We start from the raw sequence: 27,998 nt of genomic DNA, 5'->3' as shown, positions 1-27,998 counted from the left end.
TACTAAAACACGCGAACTTCAACAAGAAAGAGGAAAGCCTTAAGGTAAGCGGATACTGGCTTCCCGTACTGCAGCGAATGACCGTCGCAGGTAGCAAGAGGAGAACCGCACCGGAAATGACCGCGGAGAAGCCCTCGGACGTTGGTGCGCCAGGTACATATAGTCTGCGGCCACGAGCTCGACTCCAGTTCACCACCAGCAATGGAGGGTGAAGCTTTGACAATGCGAGCAGCTCGTGCTGGTGAAACATCAGTAAAATCATCAGATGAACGTCGGCTGAAGAACCTGAGACAGAAGCTAATATGCAGTTTGTTAGCAGTAGAGAGCCACGAAACTGTCAACAACCATCTTTGAGAATCATCTGATGTAGAATACTAGACAATATTGTGGGCTCAAACATAATGACTAATGGGGTATCACAAACACAATGAGGTATCACACACACAATGATCTCATCTGAGTCAACCAGCACAGTCTCTACAAACATGTTATCAAATGAAATTAGTGACTGGCTTGTGAATTTTTCAGTAGGGAGGACACAGCATATTTTCTTGTAAGGAGAGTCACTGACAGATGTAGAGCTAATTTCAGGTGTGCCCCATTTAGTGTGTTAGGTACTTTGCTGTCTGATATGTTCAGTAATGACCTAGCATATAATATTAATAGTAACCTCAGACCTTTTTCAGATGATGCAGTTATATAGTGAAAAAGCAACTGGAAAATTATTGCAAATTGTTGCTCGGGTCCTTATAAATTTTAAAGGGCCACAAAGACTGGCAACCTTATTTGAAGCTTCAGAAATGTAAACCAGTACACATTACTCAATTTTAAAAGACTGCTGTATCATTGAGTAGCAACTGTAATAAGTCGATCCAGATAAATATTTTGTACTCGGGTGTAACAATTAGTGGGGTATGAAATGAAATAATCACATAGGCTCAGTCACAAGTAAAAAGGTGAAAAAGTCGGGTTCATTAGTTTGATACTCAGATAATGTGGGAAGTCTACACAGGAGATTGCTTACAATCCACTCATGCCATCCTCCCTAGAATAATGCTCAAGTGTGTCAGACACATACCAAACAAGACTAACAGCAGATACTAAAGCTATTCAAAGAAGAGCAGCACAAGTAGTTACAGGTTTTCTGTTATGAGGCCATCATACAACTGCATTAAGAATTTGTGCTGAGAACATTACACACTAAATTTGTGGTAAATATACACATATTCACAAGGAAACATCACCAACTCATCATATTTTATGGAGAAGAAAGGACACTTGCAACATTGAGTAACAACATTGAGTAATCAATCCCATGCCAAAACCTGGGCCATAATTCTGACAGTACATAGTTATAACCTTCTGAATGTATAGCTTTTAAACTCTCACATGCAGCACTTGTTTGTCATTCATTCTGCCCCACTGCAGCTTCTTGATGCCTGGGTGCAAAATACTATACAGTGGAGTGTGTAAGAGGTTTGTGAAATACTGTTTCGACATTGGTAACATACTTTTCTTGTTGTGTCAAAGTGCACGGTTTCTAACTTGTAGCTGGTGCCCAGGTCTCTTTGCTTTGAACATTTTCATGTTGCAATTCACACCCACAGTGTAATAAATGCAATGAATTGGTGTGTCATTAAAGAAGTACCATAGCGCTACGTAATTATTAACATCACAGTTTTGCGGTATTTATTTTCGATTTTAAAGCTGCCACTGTTAAAGTGATGTACATTTACAGGAGATGTGCTATTTTTCAACATGATTAGTGAAGTTAAATTGTAAACTGAAAATTATTATCTTCATTTCACAATTATTCTTCAGTGAATTTGATGTGTATATCTAAAGCTGCAGAGTATCAGTATGAGAATACTGTTAAAATAATGTTGAATGTATATGTATGAAGTTGACGTATTAAGTATCATACTAAAATTTCTTACCGTATTTTATGGGCTATAAGATGCACTTTTTTCTTCAAAAAATTTCCTCCAAAATTAAGGTGTGTCATACTCAGAATTAATTTAAAAAAATGTCCAGTGTTTGATTTGAAATTTCCACCAGTCTTAAAAGTGGTCATATTATGATGCTGCTGGAAACCTATCTCTATCTGGCAAAATTGGATTCAGTGCACCGATGTGCAAACATGAGTTGCTGGGATTCACAAGCTTGCTAACACTGTCTCCATCCCACCCCACCGTCACAAACTACAACACTGTCTAGGCTATTACATGTCATTGCAGTCTATGGTACCAGTAAACTTGAATTGCAAGTGATTTATGTTATCGGTAACAGTACAATTTTATTGTTAGTAGCTAGTTTTGTAATGGAAAAAAATAAAAGGTATTCATATGATGCAGGCCATAAATTGGAAGTAATAGCATATGCAGAACAACGTGAAAACAGAGCAGCTGAGAGGCATTGCAGCTCTCCACCAACAGAAGAAAGAAAAAAGCATTCTTGATCAACAGGCTAGTAAAGAAGAACTGAAGAAAAAGAGGAAGACTAAATATGCAAATAGTGGACTGAATGCAACATGGCCAAAACTAGAGGATGACATGTTATAATGGATTCAAGAACACTATCAAAATCACATTGGAATTAATACAAACATGATTCAAATACATGCTTGTAACCTAGTGCTACATTGGAATAAACATACTTTAAGGGAGGAGTTGGTTGGTACTAAATGTTTATGAAGTGTCATGGACTTAGCATGCAAACCAAAACCAAAATATATTAGAAAATTCCACAAGAGTATGAAGAGAAAATATAACCTTTCCATTGCTTTTTTATTCAACATCGAAAGAAAACCAATGTAGAACTGAGGCAAATAGTGAATATGGACGAACCTTCTTTGACATTTGATGTGCCGAGTAACAGAACTGTTGACATGAAAGGTACTACAACTGTAACTATAAAAACAAGTGGAAATGAAAAAATGCACTATGAAGTTGCCCTTTCATATTGTGCTGACAGAACTAAATTTAATACAATGATGATTTTCAAGTGCAAAACAATGCCAAAACTTTCTGAAATACCACCAGGTGGTGCTGTTCACATGCATGACAAGGGTTGTATGGACAAAGCTGATATGAAGTTATGGATAACAGAGTGTGGGAGAGAAGGAAAGGTGCTTTATTGAAGAAGAGTTCTCTTCTAATTCTAGATCAGTATAGTAGTCATTTGAAAAATTCTGTGAAAAAGAAACTGAGACAGGGGAATAAAGAGCTTGCTGTTATTCCAGGAGGGCTTACTTCACAATTGCAATCTCTTGATGTCTCGAGAAATAAACCATTTAAAGTGTATATGAGAGAGGAATGGAACAAATGGATGATGGATGAAACCCAACTTGAATTCATGCCAAAGGGAGCTTTAAAATGACCTACACTCAAACAAGTGTGTCAGTGGATAAAACAATCATTTACTAGAGTGTGAAGAGACATTATTGTTAAATCCTTCAAGAAGTGCATCATAAGCAATGCTCTCGACTGCCGTGAAGACCATCTTGCATTTGAAGAGGACAACGATGATGATGATGAAGAGGAAAAAAAAAGGAAAAGAAGAAGAAGAAGAAGAAGAAGAAGAAGAAGAAGAAGAAAGTTCAGATGATGACTTTCAGGGATTTTAAAGGTCAGTTCAGTTTTATAAAGTAAGAATTTTTTTTTTTTTTTTTAGTTTGGCTTTGCAATCTAATGATTAAAACGTACTTGAAAATGAAGGTGTGTCTGTAGTGTCTTATAGTCTATAAAATATAGTATTATCTTCCATGTAGAATAACTTGACTGTTCTCGAACAAGATTTCAAAACACATTCAGCAGATGTGTCCATCTGCTTCAGTTTCCTGCAAATAAGAGGGCTCTGGTTGTCAATCCAATGCACAGTACTTCGTGCTTAGGAACATAACAGGTGACAAACAGCCAGTGCGAGTGAAAATTTAAAAGCTGTACTTCCAGAATATCATACATCTACATCTACTTGGTTACTCTGCAGTTCACACTTAAGTGCCTAGCAGAGAGTTCATCAAACCATTTTCATACTACTTCTCTACCATTCCACTCTCGAATGGCACATGGGGAAAAGGAACACCTAAATCTTTCCATTCAAGCTCTGATTTCTCTTATTTTATTATGATGATCATTTCTCCCTACGGAGGTGGGTGTCAACAAAATATTTTTGCATTCAGAAGAGAAAGTTGGTGATTGAAATTTCGTAAATAGATCTCGCCACAAAGAAACTGCCTTTCTTTCAGTGACTGCCACCCCAACTCGCATATCGTATCAGTGACACTCTCACCCCTATTGCGCGATAACACGAAACGGGCTGCCCTTCTTTGCACTTTTTTGATGTCCTCCGTCAATCCTACCTGGTAAGGATCCCACACCACCCAGCAATATTCCAGCAGAGGGCGGACAAGTGTAATGTAGGCTGTTTCTTTACTGGGTTTGTTGCATCTTCTAAGTGTTCTGCCAACAAAGCCCAGTCTTTGTTTCGCCTTCCCCACAATATTGTCTATGTGGTATTTCCAATTTAAGTTGCTCGTAATTGTCCAATTTAAGTTGCTCGTAATTGTAATTCCTAGGTATTTAGTAGAACTGACAGCCCTTAGATTTTTGTGATTTATCGTATACCCAAAATTTATCAAATTTCTTTTAGTAACCATGTGGATGACCTCATACTTTTCTTTGTTTAGTGCCAATTGCCACTTTTCGCACCATACAGAAATTCTCTCTAGATCATTTTGTAAGTGGAATTGATCATCTGATGCTTTTACTAGATGGTAAATTACAGCATCATCTGCAAACAATCTAAGGCGGCTGCTCAGATTATCACCTACGCCATTTATGTAAATCAGGAACAGCAGAGGGCCTATGACACTACCTTGCAGAACGCCAGATATCACTTCTGTTCTACTCGATGATTTACCGTCTATCACTACAAACTGTGACCTCTCTGAGAGGAAATCACGAATCCAGTCACACAACTGATATGATACTCCAGATGCACGCAATTTGATTAATAGTCACTTGTGAGGAAAGGTATCAAAAGCCTTCTGGAAATCTAGGAATATGCAATCAATCTGAGATCCCTTGTCGACAGCTCTCATTACTTCATGGGAATAAAGAGCTAGCTGTGTTGCACAAGAACGATATTTTCTGAATCCGTGTTGGTTAGGTACCAATAATTCATTTTCTTCAAGGTGATTCACAATGTTCGAGTACAGTATATGCTATAAAATCCTACTGCAAATTGAGGTCAGTGATATGAGACTATAATTCAATGGGTTACTCCTATTTCATTTCTTGAATATTGGTGTGACTTGTGTTACTTTCCAGTCTTTAGGAACAGCCTTCCGTCAAGTGAGCAGTTGCATATGATTGCTAAGAAAGGCACTATTGTGTCTGCATACTCTGAAAGGAACCTGATTGGTATACCATTTGGACCGGAAGACTTGCCTTTCTTAAGTGATTTGAGTTGTTTCGCAACACCTACGATATCTACTTTTATGTCACTCATGCTAACAGCTGTTCTGGTTTCGAATTCTGGAATATTTACTCCATCTTCTTTCATGAAGGAATTACGGAAAACTGTATTTAGTATCTCCGTTTTGGTGGCGCCATCATCGGTAACATTTCTGTCACTATCACGCAGTGACGGTATTGACTGTTTTTTGCCACTGGTGTACTTTACATACGACCAGAATCTCTTTGGGTTTTCTACCATATTTTGAGACAATGTTTCATTGTGGAAACTATTTAAAGCATCTCGCATTGATGTCCACACTAAATTTCGAGCTTCCCTGAAACTTAGCCAGTCATGGGGATTTTTCGTTCTTCTGAATTTGGCACGCTTTTTTGTTGCTTCTGCAACAGTGTTCCGACATGTTTTGTGTACCATGGTGGATCAGTCCCATCTCTTATTAACTTACGCGGTATGAATCTATCTACTGCTGTCGATACCGTATCTTTGAATTTGAGCCATATCTGGCCTACACTTACATAATTATCTTGAAAGGAATGGACACTCTTTCTTAGGAAGGCATCAAGCGAATTTTTATCTGCTGTTTTAAATAGATATATTTTGCATTTATTTTTAGTGGTTTTGGTTGATATGGTTTCGAGCCTCGCTACAATGACCTTGTGTTCACTAATCCCTGTATCCGTCATTACGCTCTCTATTATATCAGGATTATTTGTGGCTAAGAGGTCAAGTGTGTTTTCACAATCATTTAGAGTTCATGTAGGCTCATGAACCAATTGTTCAAAGTAATTCTCAGAGAAAGCATTTATAACAATTTGGGAAGATGTTTTCTGTCTACCGTCGTCTTTGAACATCTATTTTCACCAACAAATCGAGGGTAGATTGAAGTCTCCACCAAGTGTAACTGTATGAGTGGGGTACTTATTTGTAATGAGATTCAAGTTTTCTTTGAACTGTTCAGCTATTAGATCATCTGAGTGGGGGGGTGGGGTCGGGGGGTGGTAGAAGGAGCCAATTACTATTTTCGTGCAGCTGTTGAGTATAACCTCTACCCATTTGCAGGACCTATCTGTATCAACTTCACTACAAGATAAACTACTACCAACAGACACAAACACACCACCACCTACTTTATTTAATGTATTCTTTCTGAACATGGTTTGCACCTCTGTAAAAATTTCAGCAGATTTTATCTCCAGCTTTAGCCAGCTTTCTGTTCCTATAACGATTTCAGCTTCAGTGTTTTCTATCAGCACTCGAAGCTCTGGTACTTTTCCAACACAGCTACAACAATTTACAACTACAATACCGTCTGTTGCTTGGTCAATTCTTGTCGTTTCTTGATGTTGAGCTGGTGATGTTTCCTTTTCAATACTGGTTACAGGTTTGTTTGATCCATGGGGGCATGTCACAGAAAAGCCAAACTATTAGGACGTCGAGGGTAGGTGGCCACCCTCCCACATGATTCCTCGTTTAACGCTGGTTCTGTAAACGTTGTAATCCTAACAGAACCAGTGTTAAATGAGGAATCTCGGAATATATTACAGCTTCTTATGTATTGCTTCTGTATGGACTGTGAAGACAATGTTAGGAGAAACTACAGTGCACAGAGAAGCATTTAAGCTATCAATCTTCCATCACCCCATACACAAATGGAGTACATAGGGACATTAACTCTGATTGTGATTCAGTATTTAAGGAGATCAAGCAGCTAGGGTCATCAGTCTCTTATCCACCTCCAGGGCAGTAGTAGTTTACTCAGCCTGTCTGCATAGAAAGTAAATTCTGTGCGCAAGTGTGAGAAAATGTTCTAAATGTTTACATAGCATGTATCCGAGGTGGAACATTGTAACTTAGCACAGCTTTCACATAGTGGGATATCAAAAACTGCCTAAACATCTGGGCTGGCCAGCACACAGAACCCTCGTCATTAATCCGCTGTGCAGATTCGATTCATGGCCAGCACATTTCCCATCCCAGAAGTGGTCGCGATAACACATGTGGCTACCTGATCGGGTCAAATCTCAATATTATGTACAATGAGAAGTGTCGTTTGTCATGTACCTCACAGTGGTAAGCAGCCAACTAATTTAGATACTAAAGAAGGTCACCAGAAATGATACAACAAGTTTATCCATGGCCAACTACACTCCCGTAAAACTAGATCTTAGAATATCAACTTTTGAAGAACAGTGCACTGTCGGTCATGGACATGGATGTAATGTTCCAAAGTTATGACAATTAGTTTTAATAAAAACCAAAAACACCTAAGAAGTATCCACATTGTATATGAATTATGCGCTGCACACAGGCATAAAAGGAACAGTGAGACAATTCCCAAATAAATGTAGTAAGGGGTTATAAATACTCCACTCCATTTTCCATTAGCTCACATTTTTGTGATTGTACCTTGTTCATCAGTATATGAAAAATGTGAAACCTTCAAACTTCTATAGTGTCAGGGCAGGACAGAACATTGGGATACGAAGAAGTTAGCCAGACAGTCTCGGAGAAATCCACACTGACACACCCTCAGCTGTTGCCTATGTCACAGCTGCAGCCTACACAGTGAGATATCTCTGTCATTTCCTCTGTAGAAAAGAAGAACATGGTATCTGTGGCCGATACCTTACAATCAAACCACTAACCACACAGCAGAAGGCAACGAGTTCCCACCCTGTCAAAGCACCTGTAAGTCGATTGCAGCTCACCTTACTTGCGACAGCCATTGCAGTATTTGGGGACACCACAGCATCACTGTTGGCAGCACCAGCTCACCTCCATGGGCAACGAGCTTTGGGCACAACTTCTGAGTATTCCTCCACTGGCCAGCATTAAAAGACACCACCCAGCAGCACACCAGTCAGTCTGCGAGTTCCAGTTCCAGTCTCGACTGCGACAGTTGACTGAGTTCCATTCGTGTACCGGCCAGAACCGAGACGTCAATAGTGTAGCAGATACATACCTCACTTGTGCCAATGTTTTCTTGCTGTGACAGACTGTGTACCCAAATTGTACCTTCGAGAACTGTTATCGAGTAGTCCAGGTCTCATCAGATCAGTTGCATTCTTCAGCCTTAACGTTGTGGTGTGTTCTCCGTGTCAATAATAAAATTCTATTGTTCTCGGTTACCTGGATACATCTCACTTCTTGCAGCACGCATTACACTAAACATGTACTATACTAATTTGTGGAGATTTTGAATTGAGGCCCTAAAGAGCAAAGTGCTGCACCTGCCACCATCACCCTTCATCCCCATTTTCCATTCTAGTTACTGCAGCAAGTGTAATGTGCAGGTCTCCTCACCATTCTGCAGGGCACTGGGAATTCTTATTGTTAATTTAAAAATGTTTATCTACTTAAGTTTTCACCTTCAGTATCCTCATACCATCTCTCGTGGTCTACGAGCCACATAGAATCACCATCTCAGTATAAAGTGGCTTATACTGGATACCAAACCTACAGAGACGGTTGTGATACAGGTGTATATGCCTACCACAAACCAGGAGGATGAGGAAGTTGAAGCTGTATATGAAGAGTTAAATGGAGCCATGAGGGGAATCAAAGGAGAAACAAATTTAATAATTATGGGAAACTGGAACGCAATAGTAGGAGATAAAGAGGTACAGCCAGCTGTTGGATGCTACGGCCTTGGTAAAAGGAATGATAGAGGAGACCGACTTATAGAATTTTGTAACAGGAATCAACTGATAATATCGAACACGTGGTTTCAACATCACCCCCGTAGAAGATACACCTGGAAGTCACCAGGGGATAGAGAACGATACCAAATTGATTACATTCTAGTCAAAAATAGATTTAGAAATCAACTAAAAGACTCTAGAGCATACGCAAGCCCAGATATTGTGAGTGATCACAACATGGTTGTTGCGGAATGCCGACTCAAGTTCAAATGCATAAGGAAGAAAATAGGAAATGGAAAACTGGATATAGGGAAGCTTGGAAACCGTGAGACGCAGAAGGAGTTCCAAGAAAGGGCTAAGGATCTAATTCAACAGCATCCTATAGAGAATGTAAAACAACATTGGGAAAATATGAGACATGGCCTAATAAAAGCAGCTGAAGAGATAATTGGAAAACAAAAACCTGAAAAGAGGAAGGAGTGGATAACTGATGAAATAGTACTTATGTTTGAGGAAAGAAGGAAGCTCAAAAATAATGAAACGGAAGAAGGGAAAACGGCATACCGAGTGCTTAGGAACAAAATCAACAGGAAGTTGAAGCAAGTAAAAGAAAGATTCCTTGAAGACAGACGCAAAGAAGTTGAAGACCTTCTGAAGAAAGGGAACCTTGAATTAGCATACAAAACAGTGAAACGCTTCTTCTCAGGAGGACAAAGGATTAGATGTAATGCCCTAATAAGAGAGGATAATAAGATGGTGTATAATCATGAAGATATAGCACTTACGTGGAAGGAATACCTAGAAAAATTATATGGAGGCAACGTACAAGATGACATGATTGAAAGCGAGGACGAAGTAGATAAAGATGAACTAGGAGACAGCATACTAAGGTCTGAATTTGATCAGGCACTACAGGCACTTAAACACGGAAAAGCACCAGGAATTGAGTCATTGCCTGCAGAAATCATCAAAGCAGCTGGAACAGAAATAAAAGATAAACTGTATAAATTAATCTGCCAAATATATGATACTGGAGAGCTGCCTGAGGACTTCAAAAAGTGTATTATTGTTCCATTACCAAAGAAAATGCCATCAAAATCGTGTGCACAATACAGAACCCTCAGCCTAACATCACATGCATCAAAAATTTTGACGACCATCCTCCTCAGAAGAATTGAAGGGAACGTGGAATGCATGCTCACAGAAGACCAGTTTGGCTTTAGAAGAGGGAGAGGTACGCGAGAAGCCATTATGGGCCTAAGGCTCATAATAGAAAAAAGAATGGAAAAAGGAAGGGACACCTACATAGCATTTATTGACCTCGAAAAAGCCTTTGATAAGGTTGAATGGAAAAAGCTATTCCAGATATTGAGGGAAACTGGAGCTAAGTATAAGGACAGGAGAACGATATGGAACATATACAAAGAAGAGGTGGCAATAGTGAGATGTGGGGAACATCAACAACAAGCAAAAATTAAACAGGGTGTGAGACAGGGATGTGCACTCTCCCCTGTCCTCTTCAATATGTACATACAGAAAGCAATGGACGAGGTCAGAGAAAAGTTAGGACAAGCTAATGGAATCAGGATCCAGGGAAAAATAGTTGATATGCTGCGTTTTGCGGATGACATTGCTGTCCTAGCGGAAAATGAGGAAGAATTACAAGTAGTGTTGGAGGAAATGGAAAACACTCTTGCTACATGGTACAACATGAAAATTAATAAGTCAAAAACAAAAATCTTAGTTGCAAGCAAACAAAATAATCAAGCAATTACGAATATAAGGCTGAATGGAGAGAAGCTGAAAGAAATACAAGACTTTGTCTACTTGGGAAGCAGAATAACATCAGATGGTCGTAGTAGGAAAGATGTAATAAGTAGAATAAATCAGGCAAAGATTGCATTCTATAAAAGGAAAGGACTCCTCACATCAAATATGATAAGTCTGTCGTTAAGGAAGTGGTTAATAAAGACCTTTGTTGGGGGTGTGCTTCTCTACGGCAGCGAAACCTGGACACTTGGAGAGGACGAAAGAAGAAGGATTGAAGGATTCGAAATGTGTCTGCGAAGGATGTTAAAAATTCCATGGACGGCCAGGATGACAAATGAAGAAGTCCTGCAGAGAGCGGAGGAAGTTCCAGTTCTTTGGAAGACGGTCAAGAAGAGGAGAGATATATGGATGGGACACATTCTGAGACATGAAAGTCTTCTCCACACTATAACGGAAGGCCTTGTGGAGGGCAAAAGGGCAAGAGGCAGACCTAGAAGAAAGTACATAAGCCAGATAATGCAGGACCTAGGATGCGGAAGTTTCACGGAATTGAAGAGGCTGGCCGACAATCGCACTGAATGGAGAGCTGCTGCAAATCAATCTTAGGATTGGCAACTTAAGAAGAAGAGATTCTGGTGAACTGCCAACGACTATTCCACACACGCCACCAGAGTGACCGATGGGTCCACGGAAGGAAAATCACGTGTCAGTTGTGAGGCCCGGCCGGAGTGTCGAACAGAAGGTGGACTCGTCTCTGGCTCTGGCTCTCACCTCGGCACATCTTTTCCTCTCCCAGTGTTCTCAGCATCGTCCCACTGCTGAGCGACACCTACCACCACCGTCCGACTGGCCAGTGTGTGTTCTGAGATGTGAGGGCTACTCAATTTTATGCTGTATACTGGAGTATAATGAGGATATTGGCTTTGAAACCTCCTGCTTTATTTAGAACATTCCCTGTGGATGCCCGCTCTCCTTGTAACTCCTGAAGTCACCACTTTGTACTTGTACAGTAAAGCCCAGTTTCCACAGTACAATATAATGTACCCCTTAATATCACAATGTTTGTAGACGCACAGAAAGTAAATGTCCTATGGTGAACTAACTATTCTAATGCTGTCAACATTTATATAATTTCATAAAGGCAGAGATTTTATATTAGCTGATAAATGCTACTTATCTTCCTATGGCTGTCTCATTGTCTAGGGTGTCGGTTCCTGTTTATACTTTAAATGATTAATGGAAAATCTCATATAAAGATGTGAAACAAATACTAACAAAGAGATAGAGGGGCTGGCCAGTACTTACCTCAGCTCAGTACAGCCGATAGATACACATAAAACAGAACCGAAAATTTACATTCCTAGCTTTTGGAACAAATGTTCCTTCATCAGGGAGGAGAGAGGGGAAAGAAAGGGAAGAAGGGAAAGGAGATTCAGTTACTCACAACCCAGGCTATGAAGCAACAGGGAAAGGAAAATAGCCTGGGTTGTGAGTAACTGAATCTCCTTTCCCTTCTTCCCTTTCTTTCCCCTCTCTCCTCCCTGATGAAGGAACATTTGTTCCGAAAGCTAGGAATGTAAATTTTCGATTCTGTTTTGTGTGTATCTATCGGCTGTACTGAGCTGAGGTAAGTACTGGCCAGCCCCTCTATCTCTTTGTTAGTATTTGTTTCACCTGTTTATACTTTTCAATTTATAGGTCCAAGATTTTTTGTTTCAGTAAAAGTTTTTGGAATATCACTTTCTACAACACCACATGTTAAGAAAATTCATTGTGCAACATTTCAACACAACACAAAGAACTCGATAGTTACATTGACAAATATTGACAACAACTACAACTATTATGGTACATTTGGCACTTAAAATTTCTGTAAGTGTTAAGTACTTTGCTTCCAGATCCTTCTAGAATATGTCGTTCAAATGAATTTTATTGTGGCTGTCTTAATTGAAATTACTGTCAGGTGTAATCTACATAATGTTTCCTGGAAATAATAATTTACCCCTATATAAAGATTTATGTGCTTAATAACAGAGGCTGCAAATTTTGACAACATAAAAATTATCAGCTTCCTGTCTTTGCATAATTGTTGATTGAATTATCGATAATAAAATTGGAAAAATTAAAAATGAAACCAGAAATTTTGTTTACATGGAAACTAAAGCGTAACAATATTAGTTTCACTGTAAATTGGTTTTTGGCTCATTTAAGTTAACAATTGTGATTACTAATTTTCATGGTTCAAGACCGATGTTACTAAATGGATCAATATAAAAAATAAAATTATATTATCAGAAAACATAGTGTTTTGGTGATCAAATATATGCAAAATTATCTTTTGGTGTTGACTATATAATTTAAGTATAAAAATTAACTCAAGTTAAGGCGAAATCTGTATGGAGTCGAACACTTCAGTGGAAGTTCTGAGGAGTCAAGATTCATTACAACAGTCAGTGGAGACTAACACACAGTGCTCACCAGTGCAGCTGCCGGTAAGCTGGCTCACATGAAGTTAAAGGCAGTAACCACCAGACATCTTCAGGAACTAGGACAAAGTTCATTTACTCTCTCATTTTCATTCGTTCGACCAGCACCAGTTCGATTGTTTTTGTACATGAATAGTTAGCATTGTGGTAAAAAAATAAACAGTTTCAAAGTTGTTAAATAAATACTTTTAATTGTACGAAAAGAAAATTCAGTCAAGAAAATAATAAATTACGGGACAGTATCACTTGCCAGACCTACCTTCGGGAGACGAAATGTTTAGTATCACCAGAACAAAAATATAAAAGTAAAAGAAATGCTCTGCCTAGCTTTTGGAACTAATACATCTACATCTCGACTGTGAGATGCGTGGCAGAGGTTGCTACCCATTGTACCACTTGTTAGAGGTGCTACCCATTCCATTTGCATATGGAGTGCAGGAAGAACATTCAAATGCCTCTGTGCATGCTATAATTAATCTAATCTTATCCACGCGATCCTTGCAAGAGTGTTTCATAGGGGGTCACAGTAATTCCTACAGCAGGGCTTAACAAGTCGCAGATTGCGAGCATGCCCACTCGGGATCCTGCTTGCGAGCATTGCGGTGTGGTGGGGAAGGAGGAAAATGCGCTTGCACCGTGAGATAGGAGAAGTGCCAACTGTGAAATGGGGTGGGGGGGGTCACTATTGGGAGCAGTGCCATCTAATAACAGCAACAGCGGGTTGACATCGTGTAACACCGACAATGTCTTTGCACTTCAAATTGCAGAGCAAGGAGTCATCATTTTACACTAAAGAAAGAATAGTTTGCAAAATGATCTTTTGTACCATAAAACCCTGAATACTTTCAGAAAGTTCAATTTACAAACATACTACATGTCTTACTCTGTCAAAGAATACAGAAATGGAAAATGTGAATGGCAATGTGTACATGAGGTTTTGAAACCTAAAAGAAAGCTCCCTGAAGAGAAGGAAAGGAAAAAAAAAATCTAGTGAGTGTACTGTTCGGATGAGCTACAAAATTGCACTACTTGTAGCAAAGTCTTTGTGCCCTTCCATAAATGGTGATTTAATAAAAGTATGCTTGGTAGTTGTAGCTGAACATTTATGTCCACTTTGGGTACTACGATGTCACACAGTGCTGCTGCTATCAAATGTGTCAATCATGTGTCCCTCAAAGATTGCAGTGGATGACATTCAGAGCCAGTTTGCAAAATGTTTCCAAAACGTTTGTTGTATATTGTTTAGCACTCTACAAAGGTGTGGGAATCACAGGCACACAGCTGGATATGGCAGTCTTGGCAACATCAAAGGCAGTACAGAAAATGTAAGTTTGTCATGGAATTTATTAGTTTGTGTGTCTACTGGTGGAGCACCAATCATTTTGGAGAAAAAAAAAAAAATCAGGATCTGTATCACAACTAAAGAGAAAAATGGAAACAAGACTTCTGGTAACCAAGTTGTGCTGATCCCAAGTTGAAGCAATTACCTGAAATGCGACAAGGAATATAAGGACAGTATACATTTCTCCAAGTATTTCTCTCAGCATCTGTTTCCTCATTTAAACAAGTCTCCACCCAACTATCTACTCTATTCCGTGGTACAGTACTCACTGCTTGCAGGGCTGTGCTCACCGACTGCTCACAGAGCGCATTCGCGGTGAAGCCCTGCCTGAGAATGATCATTTCTTGCCGGTTCTTGAAACTTTGTAAGTACGGTTTCTCAGGAAATTTTGTATCTATTTTCAAGTGTTAGCCACGATTCCAACTGCGACTCATTGATATTAATAGTCATAGGATACCATTGTTTTTGTTTTGTGAAGTGCACATTTTTGAACATTTATAGCAAGCTGCCAATCCCTGGACCACTCTGAAATCTTAAGATACAACTAAATATTTGTGCAGCTGTGTCCAGACAGTACATTATTGAAACTGCACCATGTGGGAAAGGTCAGAGTTCACAATTAGTAAGTCTGCAAGGCCATTAATATACAATATGAAGTGCACACACTTCCCCGGGGCACAGCCGAAGTTAATTCTACATCTGTCAGTGACACACTATCGTAGATAAACTGCATCCTTCCTACCAAAAAACTTCAACCATTCACAAATTTCACTCAGTGCCCCCATATGATTATTTTGATAGCAAGTGCAGTTTTAGTCTGAGTGAAATGCTGTTTGGAAAAAGAGAAATAAATTCTCCATCTGCCTGAATGCCTAGATTCATGGCTTTCAGCACATAATTTTTCAGAACCCATCCTGTTGGCATGGGGGAAGTCATTCTGTTTGAGATAATATGTCTGATCTCATAATATGTTCTAATATTCCACAACAAATGTATGTAAAGGGTGTTGGACAGTATTTTGCGATCACTTGTGTTCTCTTTCCAGACATGTGACCTCTGCTTTCTTCAAGGGACTCATGGTAGATTATGATTAACATGGGCTAGCTGAGAAATTCTTTGTAGAATATCATAATTTATGGAGTGGGAAAATGTTCTTACTGCACACGATAGAAATCTTGTACTAGCTTTAGCAATTCCTTAGATCACCTATTTGTATCAAAGTAACTCAACATCTTTTACAGTAATGTAATGTATACATTAACAGAGTATGGACTTAGCCTTAATTGTATAAAGCATTTAACCTTAGGTTGAGACAGAAAGAGACTCCACATCAAGGTTAACCAGGGAATTTGCCTTGTATAAACATTAGCCCTAGATCACATTGCCGTAAAGTATGATCATATTTCACTGGAGAAAATTCACGGTTCAAAATCAAGTTCTCTAATTGTCAGTTTATAGTGTAGTGGCACTATGATTCGTTGCTTTTGTTTTCAGCAGATATCAACTAAAATAATAATAAAAAGTTGTTATTAACACAAAAAAATGGCAAGTAAATATGTGAGTATGCCATTCCTATGACACTGATGCTCAAAATACTTTTTAAGATCTGGAATGTTAGGTTACAAAGAAAATTATCAGCTGTTGTGTGTACTTAATGAACAACCTCATAACAGCTCTTGGAAGACTATTTATTCTAAGTGATTAGTTCAAAGGCATTTTATAGACACTTAGCAGCAGAGTAAGAAATATTTGCAGTAAACAGTTAATTATAAGAATTTTGACAGCTCTCTTTCAGCTCGAGTAACAGTAACTAAGCAGTTCATATTAAATTTTTAACTATTGAATGCACCATTAAACTACTAAGACAATTTCATGTGCATTAATAAAGAGAACATAAGCAAGTATGCTAAAATAAACTAACCACAAATCTCCATTGCAATTGTTTTGGTGGCTCAGAGGTGCGGTTGTGGACTCCAGAGCAGAAGATGACGTGTTTGAACCCACATCAATTCTTGAAATGTTTTTTCGCCTTTTGTTACTACTTTATTTTCTTGGCCGTAAAGATAATTATAACATTACCATGTCATTCCATGCCACTAAAACTATACCATAATCTCCGTTTTTCAAGCGTTCTGGACCAGTGTTGGGCAAAATTCCGTGTGCAACGACCTTATGTGATGTGAATTACATTGTTTCCTTTTGTTTACATTACAAATATCTGAGCATTCAGATGTGTCCACTGAGGAGGAGGAGGAGGAGGAGGAGGAGGAGGAGGAGGAGACCCTACAACCCCCTCGCGCATTCCGTGAAATGGTGATCCCACTGAGTTAAATAAGTCATTTAAGCCGAGATTTAATTTTGAGAAAAGTACTGTAGAGCAGGTGGAACTAAGGCTCAGAGACTATCTGATGAAATCAATCAAAAGAAAACATCCACTGACTGCAATGTGTATTTTGCTGTTAACCTTAGATTTTACACCACAGGAAGCTTTAAATTAGTGGTTGGTGATCTGTATAAAGCAGACTTACGAACAGCTTGCAGAGCTGCTCATAAGAGAGAAAGTCAACAACTTCTCTCCATTCCTTTAACTTGTTGGCCACAGTGACATTTATTTTTTGCACTCAGTTATATCTTCATACTAGCTCAACACACTTCCCACTAGCAAATCTCTCTCATATTAAGAGAAGTTTGATGATTGCTCCTTTTTCTGTTTACTTGCTCCCACGGTTATAGCAAGACATCTTCAATAGTAAATACTGTGCCTCTATGAAGTAAGATATCTGCTGTCAAAGTGCAATAATTCTATCAATATCTGATTTTAGTCATTTTGCCAAGTATGTTCATGCTATCCAATATCAAATCTGTATCCGCTTTCGTGGATCCATTAGTGTTATACAGTACAGCTGAGACCTGAATATAGTTCAGTTTCTCATCTAATGTCAAATCTGATTTCCAGTCGGCGATTTTTACACAGTTGGCCCTTAAGGTTCATCTTGCTGCACAGTAGTCAATATTATAAAGATATTTTGATTTTCGTAATAGTTTTTTCCTCCAGACACAGAGTAAAGGTTACAATGAAGTGGAAATAGAAGACTTGTTCCTCCAGAGACTTAAAATACTATGGTGTTCCGATTGGTGAAAATCAGTGAATGAGGTTGATCTTCACAGTACAAATTTTGGTCACAATATTATGTACAGGAAAATTTATATTTACAGCACCTGTGACCTCTCAGAATCCGAAATTATTAATAAAAAGTAGATATGTTCAGAAAAAAGCCTCACTTCCTGGGGTACCTTCATGGTATTTCATTTTCCTATTTCTGTCATCAGTCTAGATTCGTTTGATTAGGCTCATCATGAATAGTCTTTATACTGTGCCAACCTCTTCACCTCTTGATTAGCACTTGCCAATCCAACATCCCACATTGTTGTTGGTTACTTCCAATTTCTGTCTTCCCCACAGTTTTCACCCTATACAGCTTTGTGTATTAACACAGACTTTACTCCTGTATGTCTTAACCCTCGTCCTGTCATCCTGCCCCTCCTCGTCTACATTTTTCACACATTCCTCTCCCGAATAAATGCTTCAAATCTCAGATTTGTCAGTCTCAAACTTTCTGACCGTCTCTGTTGTCATTGTCAGAATAGATTTCATTAGACCATCAGGTTCTTCAGTTGGCCAAGTTATGTCAAGGAAACATCACAGAGTCACGGAAGTTTTAGAACAATAACACAGTTATGTGCTTATTCGAGTGTGTCACCACAAAACACAATGGTCATGTTCCTGTCCTCACTGATTCTCATATTGTCAGTGCACCTGTTTTTGAAATTCCTTTTACAGTACTAGTTGCACATGTCATACTTTGATTCACTTTTTTATCAGTTTTCCCACAATCCAAAACTCACAAGGTAATCATAACATAGTTTTACTCCATTTACTCTGAAGACACTTAGTCCTCAGTTATCAACACAAGTGCGTGATGCCCCAATATTTGTGGGGCAGTATTCTTTTCGTTTTTGTAAGCTTTTGAGCTAAGATCTGGATAATTACATTTCACACTAAATAGCTCCAGTAGAAAATCAAATTTCATTTGTTGTTACTGGGCTCTGAGGGCCATGATGATGGGTTGCAGGTGCAAGTTTCCATTGCCTGTGGTAAAGCAGTGAAGATTTCTTACCTACACAAATGTCAAAAATTAACATTCTTGTATACTTATTGCTTTAACCACACAGTTTAGATATGCAAGTTTTATTTTTTTATTTTTGAATAGGCATGAAATCTAACACTTGCAAATGACCATTAGGTCAAATTGGCAATTGTGGTCGTTTTAATAAGGTATCTGGAGATAAACTTTTTTTAACAAAGTCTCACATTAAAGTACCCTGCTGAAGACAAGATTCTTAACATTTTGGTATTTTATGTAGTGAGAAATTCTGTAATAGCCAAAAATATTTTAATTTATAACTTTATTAACTGAACATAAAATACATAAAACTAGAAACACAAATAATATAAATAATAATTCTTTACAATCACTTATCCGACTACAATTTCCATTTTAAGTGAACACATACGAAATTTGGATACATTTGATTTAACTGTAAACAGCAATGAAAATAAATACAAAACAAACATCAATTATCCCAACTGCCAACAACACTAAGAAATTCAATCCATATTTAAAAAGGATTCTATTAAACGTATGCCGAAAATAGGCACAAAACCAATAAAAAATGCTAAATTTTCCGATTGCTATGTCAGGATTAAGAGAAAATGCTTAGTCAAAAATCCATATAAAACGTCTAGCTACACGATACATATGCAAAAATCTTAAGAGCAATACTAAATACAATTGCAACTTTTCTACAATCCAGAAAAATACCACATTATAAAAATTGCCATGCGAAGACACTTTAACCAGTGACTAACCTGTATTATGCACATACGTAGAAAGGGAGTTTAAAACAAATATATTATTTAAGGGTCAGAGCAAACTGTATTCTTGATGTGGCTTTAATGTGCTGTGATTCCTGGCATACTGTCACTGGCAGTTTTAAACCTTGACATTTTTACAACAGATTTCACCAACAACTTCGATACAAAATGGGAAGTATTTCCATTGTTTCAAATAAAAGCAGATACAAGAACCACGAGTAATATTATCCTTGGTCAACACTAAACTGTAAACTACTACCGACATTAAATGAGACGTAAGCATATTGCATATGCTAAAAAGATTAATCACAAAAGAACGAAACCAGTACTATGGTTCATTCAGTCAGCATTTACTACACACCAATTTTACAAACATATCTGTACAAGGGCTTGCTACAAATACCACAAAACTTGGCAGTCAGTCATAATAATTATGACCATACTATGTACACAGTCTGACAAACGCAGCTTTGTTCATACAACTACTGCACTTCAACTTTACTCAGTCTTACATTAGGAAGAAGATACGTGTTTTCATTTCCTGTGCATGGCATCCAACTGTTTTATACACATTTCCATGTCTTCACTGTCAGCAGTAAATCCCGATAATCTGGAAATTAAGACACACATTACTGAGTGGCATTTTCCAAACACTATCACTTAACATATCTGTCTGAACAGTGTAGCTTAAAAATTCTTGGTAACTGTTTCCTAATGCAATTCACCCCCCCCCCCTTCCCAATTATTGAAAAAGTCTTTGCATTTAAATTATTGTGTATAAAAGACTGGATTTTCCAACCAGTTTGATCACAGTCCCAACAAGTGACAAAGCAGAAATTTAAATGCTGCATACATTTCTCCTGATTCAGAGGCATAGCAAAACACACATATTTTCCAATCCCAAGTTGTTCTGGGCCATATACCACATTTATAATGCAATGAGAGTTCACAGAATTCCATATCAGTTTATCCAGGATGGAGGATCAGATTCTAAGATTGCAATTTTCATATAACTGATTAGTGAGTGAATATAATAGAGGGGAAACATTCCACATGGGAAAAATGATCTCTGCCCAAACTCTTTGCCTTTACAAATGTCTGCTTGTGTCTGTGTATATGCGGATGGATGTGTGCGTGTGCGCGCGAGTATATACCTGTCCTTTTTTCCCCCTAAGGTAAGTCTTTCCGCTCCTGGGATTGGAATGACTCCTTACCCTCTCCCTTAAAACCCACATCCTTTCATTTTTCCCTCTCCTTCCCTCTTTCCTGACAAAGCAACTGTTTGTTGCAAAAGCTTGAATTTTGTGTGTATGTTTGTTTGTTTGTGTGTCTATCGACCTGCCAGCGCTTTTGTTTGTAAGTCTCATCATCTTTCTGATTAGTGAGTGATATGAACATTCATTAACAGAAGGTGTTTGAAGTGATGACCATTGGTATCAATGCAGTGCTGCAATCTTCTTATCATGGACTGAGTGCTATTCCTTATCACTTCAGCACTTATCGAAGCACATGCTCTGATAATTCTCTCTCGTATATCATGCAAATAGTAAATATCCACCGAATACAGCGTATCTAACGTGCCACTGACATGTGAACACCATTTGACAGTTTCGCAATACATCACTAATAGGAACGGTAAGACTATCGTCGAATCAAGCGATTGTGAATACTGTATTTCTTCGAAGAAAAAGTCGATATACTTCTCACTTATGGAGAACGCCAACAAAATTCAGTGAGGGCTAGAGACATACACTGAAATATATCCTCAATGTACTCATTATATGCATTGTTCATTTATATATGTGTACGATAAATTGAGAACTAGATCTTTAATGAATTGTGAACAAATCTGACAAAGGAAAGTTACTAACGAGGAAATGGAAACTGGTACTCTTGTCACTGTGGGTCAAGGTCCTTGTGTTAGTTCACTTCAAATCACAAGGAAATCTGGCATGAGCCAGAGTAATTTTGTTTATGTTCTGCATTGCCATAAATATCATCCTTACCATATCAGTCTCCACCAAGAATTAACTGGTACAGATTATATGCATCCCATTGAATTCTGCCGATCGGCTCAATTTCAGATTCAGAGGGATGACACATTAATTTGATTTTATTTATTGACGAGGCTACATTCGCGAACCATGAAAATGTTAATTTGCGTTAACATACATTATTGGGCAATTGAAAATCTATGTTGGCTGCACACCAAAAACTGTGGTTGGTGACTGTATGGTGTGAGATTCTGGAGGACAGAATTATAGGCCCCTATTTCATCAAAGAAAATTTTAATGGTAGGAAGTTGGGTTGTTTGGGGAGGAGACCAGACAGCGAGGTCATTGGGCTCATCAGATAAGGGAAGGACAGGAAGGGAGTAGGCCGTATCTAGTACATTTTTCACTGATGGCTAGAAATGAGTTGCAGACAATTCCCAAATCATGGGATTGGGTGCAGAGGAGATGTGACGTGGCCGGCATGGGTGCAGAGGAGATGTGACTTGGCCGGCATGTTTGCCAGACTTGATGCCTCTGGATTTTTTTTTGACAATAGGCAACTAGTCAGTATCAAAGCTCTGCAAGAGCATTATACACCAACATGAGACGCACAATGAAGAATTGTTTCACAATGCATCTTTGCTTTCTTACTCTGATGGAGTCTAATGGCATTTTAGCTTTAAATTATGTATTTCTACAAGGAAATACGCAGTAAGTTTCCCAATTCATGTTACACACTTCTAGATGGGACTTAATAGATCAACTTTGACATAGAAACATGCCTGGAAACAACATCCAACAGTGCTACAGAGTGTCAAAGTTGTAGGCACTGGAACCTGTAAATGAACATATATGCAGGGATATTGTGTGATGTTACAAACTTTCTATGATGATGGAGAATAACAACTTTATCAACTTGAGGTAAAGGTTGCTGCACCAGATTCAAATGAGTAAAGTTATATGCAAAATAGGTTCTGATACCTCTGACAGTGGAATACAAGTACTGGTACATTTGTAGCTAACATTGTATAGCAGGCAACTTTCAGAGGTGGTAGTACAGACCAAAACAAGAAAACTAAACATGGGCTCTAAAATGCATACCCAAGGAGCTAAGAGCACTTTTTCAACAGAGGACAGGTGTTTCATGGTAGTGAAGGTTAACAAGTGCTTACAGCTCCTCAGGTATACTTTTTAGAGCCTGTGTTTACTAGACTTTTTTCTTTATTTTAGTTCATACTGCCAACGCTGAAAGTTGCCTAGGTTAGCAAGAATACTACCAGTACATGTATTACACTGTCTGAAGTATCCGAACTGTTTTCGCTTACAACTTCCAACTCATTTCCAGTACAGGAACCCTTATCTCGAATTGATACATTTCGTCATGGAATCATCTTACACACACACACACACACACACACACACGCACGCACGCACGCACGCACGCACGCACGCGTGCATGCCAGCGCATATAACTCGTGCTCTGTAGTGTTGTTGCATGACATTTCTTGAAATGGGATCCTACGTAAAACTATGTACCACATCCCCTCTACAACCTCTAGAAGTGTGTAACATGAATTGTTAAATACACTGTATACATATTTGCATATCTGTCAATATAAAACAACTATTTGTGTTTCCTTGTTTTATAGATCTTGATAATCAGATAATGCAATCCCACAACAGGTTGTGTCAAATACGTTACACATTTTCAACAGCTGGTGTGTAATATTCTCAGTACTGCCAGCCGTTTTGTTTCTCATTAACACGAGTCTTAAATGGCCAAGCAGTTCTAGGCGCCTCAATCCGGAACTGCCCTGCTGCTACGGTTGCAGGACCAAATCCGGCCTCAGGCATGGATGTGTGTGATGCCCTTAGGTTAGTTAGGTTTAAGTAGTGTTAAGTCTATGGGACTGATGACCTCAGATGTTAAGTCCCATAGTGCTTAGAGACATTTGAACCCTTTCACTTCTTGACACTTCAGGAAACTCACCAAACTATGTAAAAATCAAAGTGTCTGTATTGACTGAAGGTCTGTAACATCCAACTGAGGCTGTTCCTTTTACAACTGATACAAAGAACAAATGAGTATGAAGGACACACACACACACACACACACACACACACACACACACACACACACACCTGTTCACCATTGCGTCACACTGCTGGGGCGTCCACTGTCCCCTCTTGATGGCCGCCATGCATTGGGCAACCAGAGATTTGAAGCACTGCTTGCGCGTCGCGTTGTGCGGCGGGTTGTCCCAGAGTGGCGTCGCCCTCACGTATGCCCACGCCAGGCATACGTAGTCCACAACCGCCTCCCAGTGGCAGCTCTCCACCAGCTGCCGGCCTTGCTCCAAGACAAATTTCTGCAACAAAACAGTTCATTGTAACACTCTTGTGGCTATCAGATTCGTCTTAGCTTTAGAAATGTAGATTCCGATTAAAAAGAAATTGGTACAGTGACGTTACAAAGACACTAGTGAATATACTCCTGGTGCAATGTTTAAAAAAGTGGAGGGTAGCTAATTTTAAATCTATGGAAAGCAGTCCAATGGTAAGGTTAGGAACTTCAGAGCGAAAGCCATGCATACACAGTGACATCGACTGACGACATGTCAGTGAAGGATGCTTAGCTACGGTTAGGGCTTTCATACCTACTGTGTGATGGGCAGTTTCGTGGTATGTTTCATGCAAGTCTAAGACGTCTACAAAAACTTTCCAGAATATAATTTTTGCAGTTACAATTATGTCAATTTCTTGACCTACATATATGAGTGAGCAACTTTCTTCCGTAGCAAAAACAATGAAATCTGCCCACAGAAAATCACTGACAAACTGAGGTTAAAAATGAAACGATAGTGACAATATTACAATTCAAATAGCTTTAGGCAGCTAGAAGTTGCTGACAGCTAGGCCGCCGGCGAGCCCAGTCTGACGGGGCACACGTTCGCCAGCTAGCAGCTACACGTGGTACTTCACTGCAGGAAAACACCTCTGTATGAGTGCTGGTTTACTACTGCCAACCCACCATCTGCCAAAGTAGCAAAGGCAGATGAGTGTGATGTCAAGAGCCACACGACAACCAAAACTGACTAAGTAGTGGAAGATTGTCACCAGAATCCAGCAGTTAGTTCTCTTAAAGTGAATCACTGCAGAGACAGTTTAAATGTCAATGGTTTGTTTTATAGTTTTGTGGGCTAATACCCAGAACGATTTTATTCAAATTGACTCCCTATTTGCACTGCATGCACATAATTAATGTTTGGTATAAAATCAGAGATGCTCAGCATTTCTCTATAATATATTAAGAAGTACACATTGCAACACTTATTAAATGGGGAAATGTACCAAATTAAAAAGATCTGACTATGGTGAATTAACATACATTAAGAAATTACACAAAATTTTGATATTCACGGATATGAATAGACTTGTGGCAGTGTGGATTAGAGACTGGTGGCTGGCTTTCATCTTAACTGTGCAGATCTCTACAGAAGGGTCATTTAGATCACTCCATCTGGTAACAGATTCCCTAAACTTCGTAGGTGGGAACTTGTCAACATATCCCTTCTTTCGAACCACTCTTCTGTACTTTACCTCCAGTAAATTCTCCACTGAATACTGTAACATTGTTTTGTTTTATTTATTCACTTTTTACTACCCTGATCCCAAAACTTGTTTCATATTTTTAATTGTGCTATTCATTTCAGTTCATCTGTACATCTTCATCATAGTATTATATTAAAGGTTGTCAATTCTACTAAATACTTAGTGATTACAAACAACGAACTGGAACCATCACAGAAGGAAAGAGAAAGATTGTGTTTTATTCTCAGAACACTTAGCAAATGCAAGAAGCCTACGAAATAGATTGCCTACATTACACTTCTCTTCTGAAGTACTAATGCGCAGTACAGTGTCCTTACCAGACAGGACACACATGCGTCAAAAATGTTCAAAGAAGGGCAGCTCGTTTTGAATAAGTCAGTCACGGATACAATAAGACAGTTGGGGTGACAATCACTAAAAGTAAACTCACATTGTGGCGAGATCTTTTCACAAAATTTCAATCACCAACTTTCTCCACTGAATGCGAAAGTATTTTATTGGCTCTCACCTACAGAAAGTGGAATGTTCACCATGTTAAAATAATTGAAATCTGAGCTCACATAGGAAGATTTAGGTGTTCATTTTTCCCACGTGCCATTCCAGAGTGCGACAGCTGACAGATATTCAAAGTGGTTCTGTGAACTCTCTGCCAGGCACTTTCTAAGTAGACCCATCATTTCTGGACTGAAGACAGCACAGATTTTACCAACATATACTATCTTTGGCCTCCTATGTTCCAAACTACTCTCCTTCCCTCCCAGTCCTTACAGCAGTTTGGACGTGTCTCAATGTGGGTACACATGGAACATGCTTGTACAAAAAAGTGTGGTTAAAGAAATAAAGTATTATTCCTATCTTTACTATCAGTGGTAGATACGCTATGGAAGCTATCACAATACTACTTTTTTTCTCCTCTTTTCCATATAATACTGTAGTCTGACTGCCCCTATGTTACAGTGCAACCTTTGTACTGAATTTAATTTAACAGGACGAAACAAACTCAAATCACTGAGTCAGAACTAACAAATGTTTTCACAAGCCTCCCTATTCTCGGTACATGTGCTGAACAGTGCACACACTTTAACAATTGCACGAACTCGAGTAATCCAAATCTGATCAAGCGTCAAGCTTCTTGTACGGTCCTAATGCTTGCACAAATTAGGCCTACACATATTCTAGCATGCTCGTTCAAACACATCTGGACATACATGCTTGTCAAGCTTGCAGTCACATGTGTAGCCACCTATAACCTGGGCTCAGGAACTGAAAGTTGGGTACTTTTTCTCTTTTGAATGTGTGTACACAATACTGGAATTTGACCTCATTAAGGTAAGAACTGAACATCTATTCTTTGGTACATAACCAGTGTACTGAGATTCACAGTGATGGCCTTTTACTGTTTTTCTTACTTCATCAAACTGAAGGAAACAAAAGGCAAGAATTAGAGAAGGAAAGCACTAAACATGTACTGTAACCTCGAGATGAAATGTGGCCTTAAATTTTACTGACGAGATACACACGGCAAAGAAAACCTCGCCGAAAGTAGCGGTACAGCTACCATACTGTAAACTAACAACTGAGCACGACCAAAACTTCTCGAGCAGCAAAGAAGCTAATGCTGCAGCCAATACGTATGTGAAAAATATCGAGAACACCTGTCAGTTGTAAACTCATCTCCAAGTTATTTTGTAGGCTACTGCTTTTGATGATACACGGTCCGATGATATTAGTGTGGCCACCACCTGTGCTCGATGGCAATGTGCAATAGCAACTCACAGACAGCAGGTGGCAACACTAGCAGTGGAGGGTATAAAGCAAATTGGGGCTTCATGGAAAACAGTGCAGTTATGATCATAATGCGGAAACGGACCGATTTACCCGACATCCAAAAGGGCTCGGTTATTGGCTTTTGGGGCAAGGTCGAAAGCATTTCTGAAACGGCTGGCTGCGAACTGCCGCTGTGGTTTAAGTATACCGCCTGTGGCAAAATGGCATTATCCAAAAATGGCACCAAGACATCTGTGGTGCACCACGAGCCACAGATGAACAATGTCTGCCAAGATGTGTACGGGCAAATGTTGAGCAGCTGACCATCCAGATGAGACGAGGGGCCGCCAACAGTGTCCCAACAACCTTTCAGTGAATATTGCTGCGTACGGGCCTCCACAGCAGACCCCTAGTTCACACATCCTTACCAACTACTGTTAATCGGTGGTGAAGGCTGGAATTTGCACAACCGTACTGCAAATAGACTTTCACCAAGTGGAGACAGGTGGGCTTTTCAGGTGAATCACATTTTATGCTCCTTAGGACAGATGGTTGCAGCACGTATGATGTAAAATATCTGAAAGCAAACACCTCGCAACAATCGTCACGAGGGTCCAGGCCGCAGCGCATTCCCTGGGCGTTGTCATTCTGGACGGTACAAGGAATCCACACAAATATGCATGTATCCTTGCAGACCACGTCTTCCCCTACATGCAGTATGTTTTTCCTCAGTGATGGCACCTACCGGCAGGACAAGGCAAACAATGCAATGTCTCGCATAGCTTGCAGCGTACCTGCGTGTTTAGAAGAGCACCACGACAGGTTTACTGTACTCCCCTGCCCACCTAATGCCCCGGATTTAATCCAAATCAAAAATCTGTGTGACCACATTTATCGGGCTGTACACATGGTGGATCCTCAACTGATAAACTAGCCCAGCTGGACTCCTCATCCCATTCGGTACCTTCCAGA

At 39.2% G+C, this 27,998-nt stretch overlaps 1 protein-coding gene and 1 long non-coding RNA gene across 4 annotated transcripts in view; both read right to left on the bottom strand.

Moving 5' to 3' along the window:
* LOC126106502 (uncharacterized) overlaps positions 1-13,788 on the bottom strand; it is a 57,077-nt gene extending 43,289 nt beyond the window's left edge. The window contains exons 1-2 of the long non-coding RNA XR_007523359.1: positions 13,635-13,788; positions 13,368-13,434 (exon numbers count right to left, since the gene is read on the bottom strand). This is a non-coding gene — a long non-coding RNA (uncharacterized LOC126106502). The remainder of the gene's footprint in view (positions 1-13,367; positions 13,435-13,634) is intronic.
* A 5,433-nt stretch (positions 13,789-19,221) lies between these two features.
* LOC126106400 (uncharacterized) overlaps positions 19,222-27,998 on the bottom strand; it is a 39,266-nt gene continuing 30,489 nt past the window's right edge. For all 3 annotated transcript variants that reach the window (XM_049912666.1, XM_049912667.1, XM_049912668.1), the window contains exons 6-7: positions 23,790-24,016; positions 19,222-20,263 (exon numbers count right to left, since the gene is read on the bottom strand). In XM_049912666.1, coding sequence (XP_049768623.1) covers positions 20,188-20,263; positions 23,790-24,016 — 303 coding nt within the window. In that variant the 3' untranslated portion in view covers positions 19,222-20,187. The remainder of the gene's footprint in view (positions 20,264-23,789; positions 24,017-27,998) is intronic.

This window comes from Schistocerca cancellata, chromosome 10 (assembly GCF_023864275.1).
Source record: "Schistocerca cancellata isolate TAMUIC-IGC-003103 chromosome 10, iqSchCanc2.1, whole genome shotgun sequence".
In the NCBI taxonomy this organism is placed as follows: domain Eukaryota; kingdom Metazoa; phylum Arthropoda; class Insecta; order Orthoptera; family Acrididae; genus Schistocerca; species Schistocerca cancellata.
Note: the sequence above shows the minus strand (reverse complement) of the source record. Positions and strands in the feature narration are given on the sequence as shown.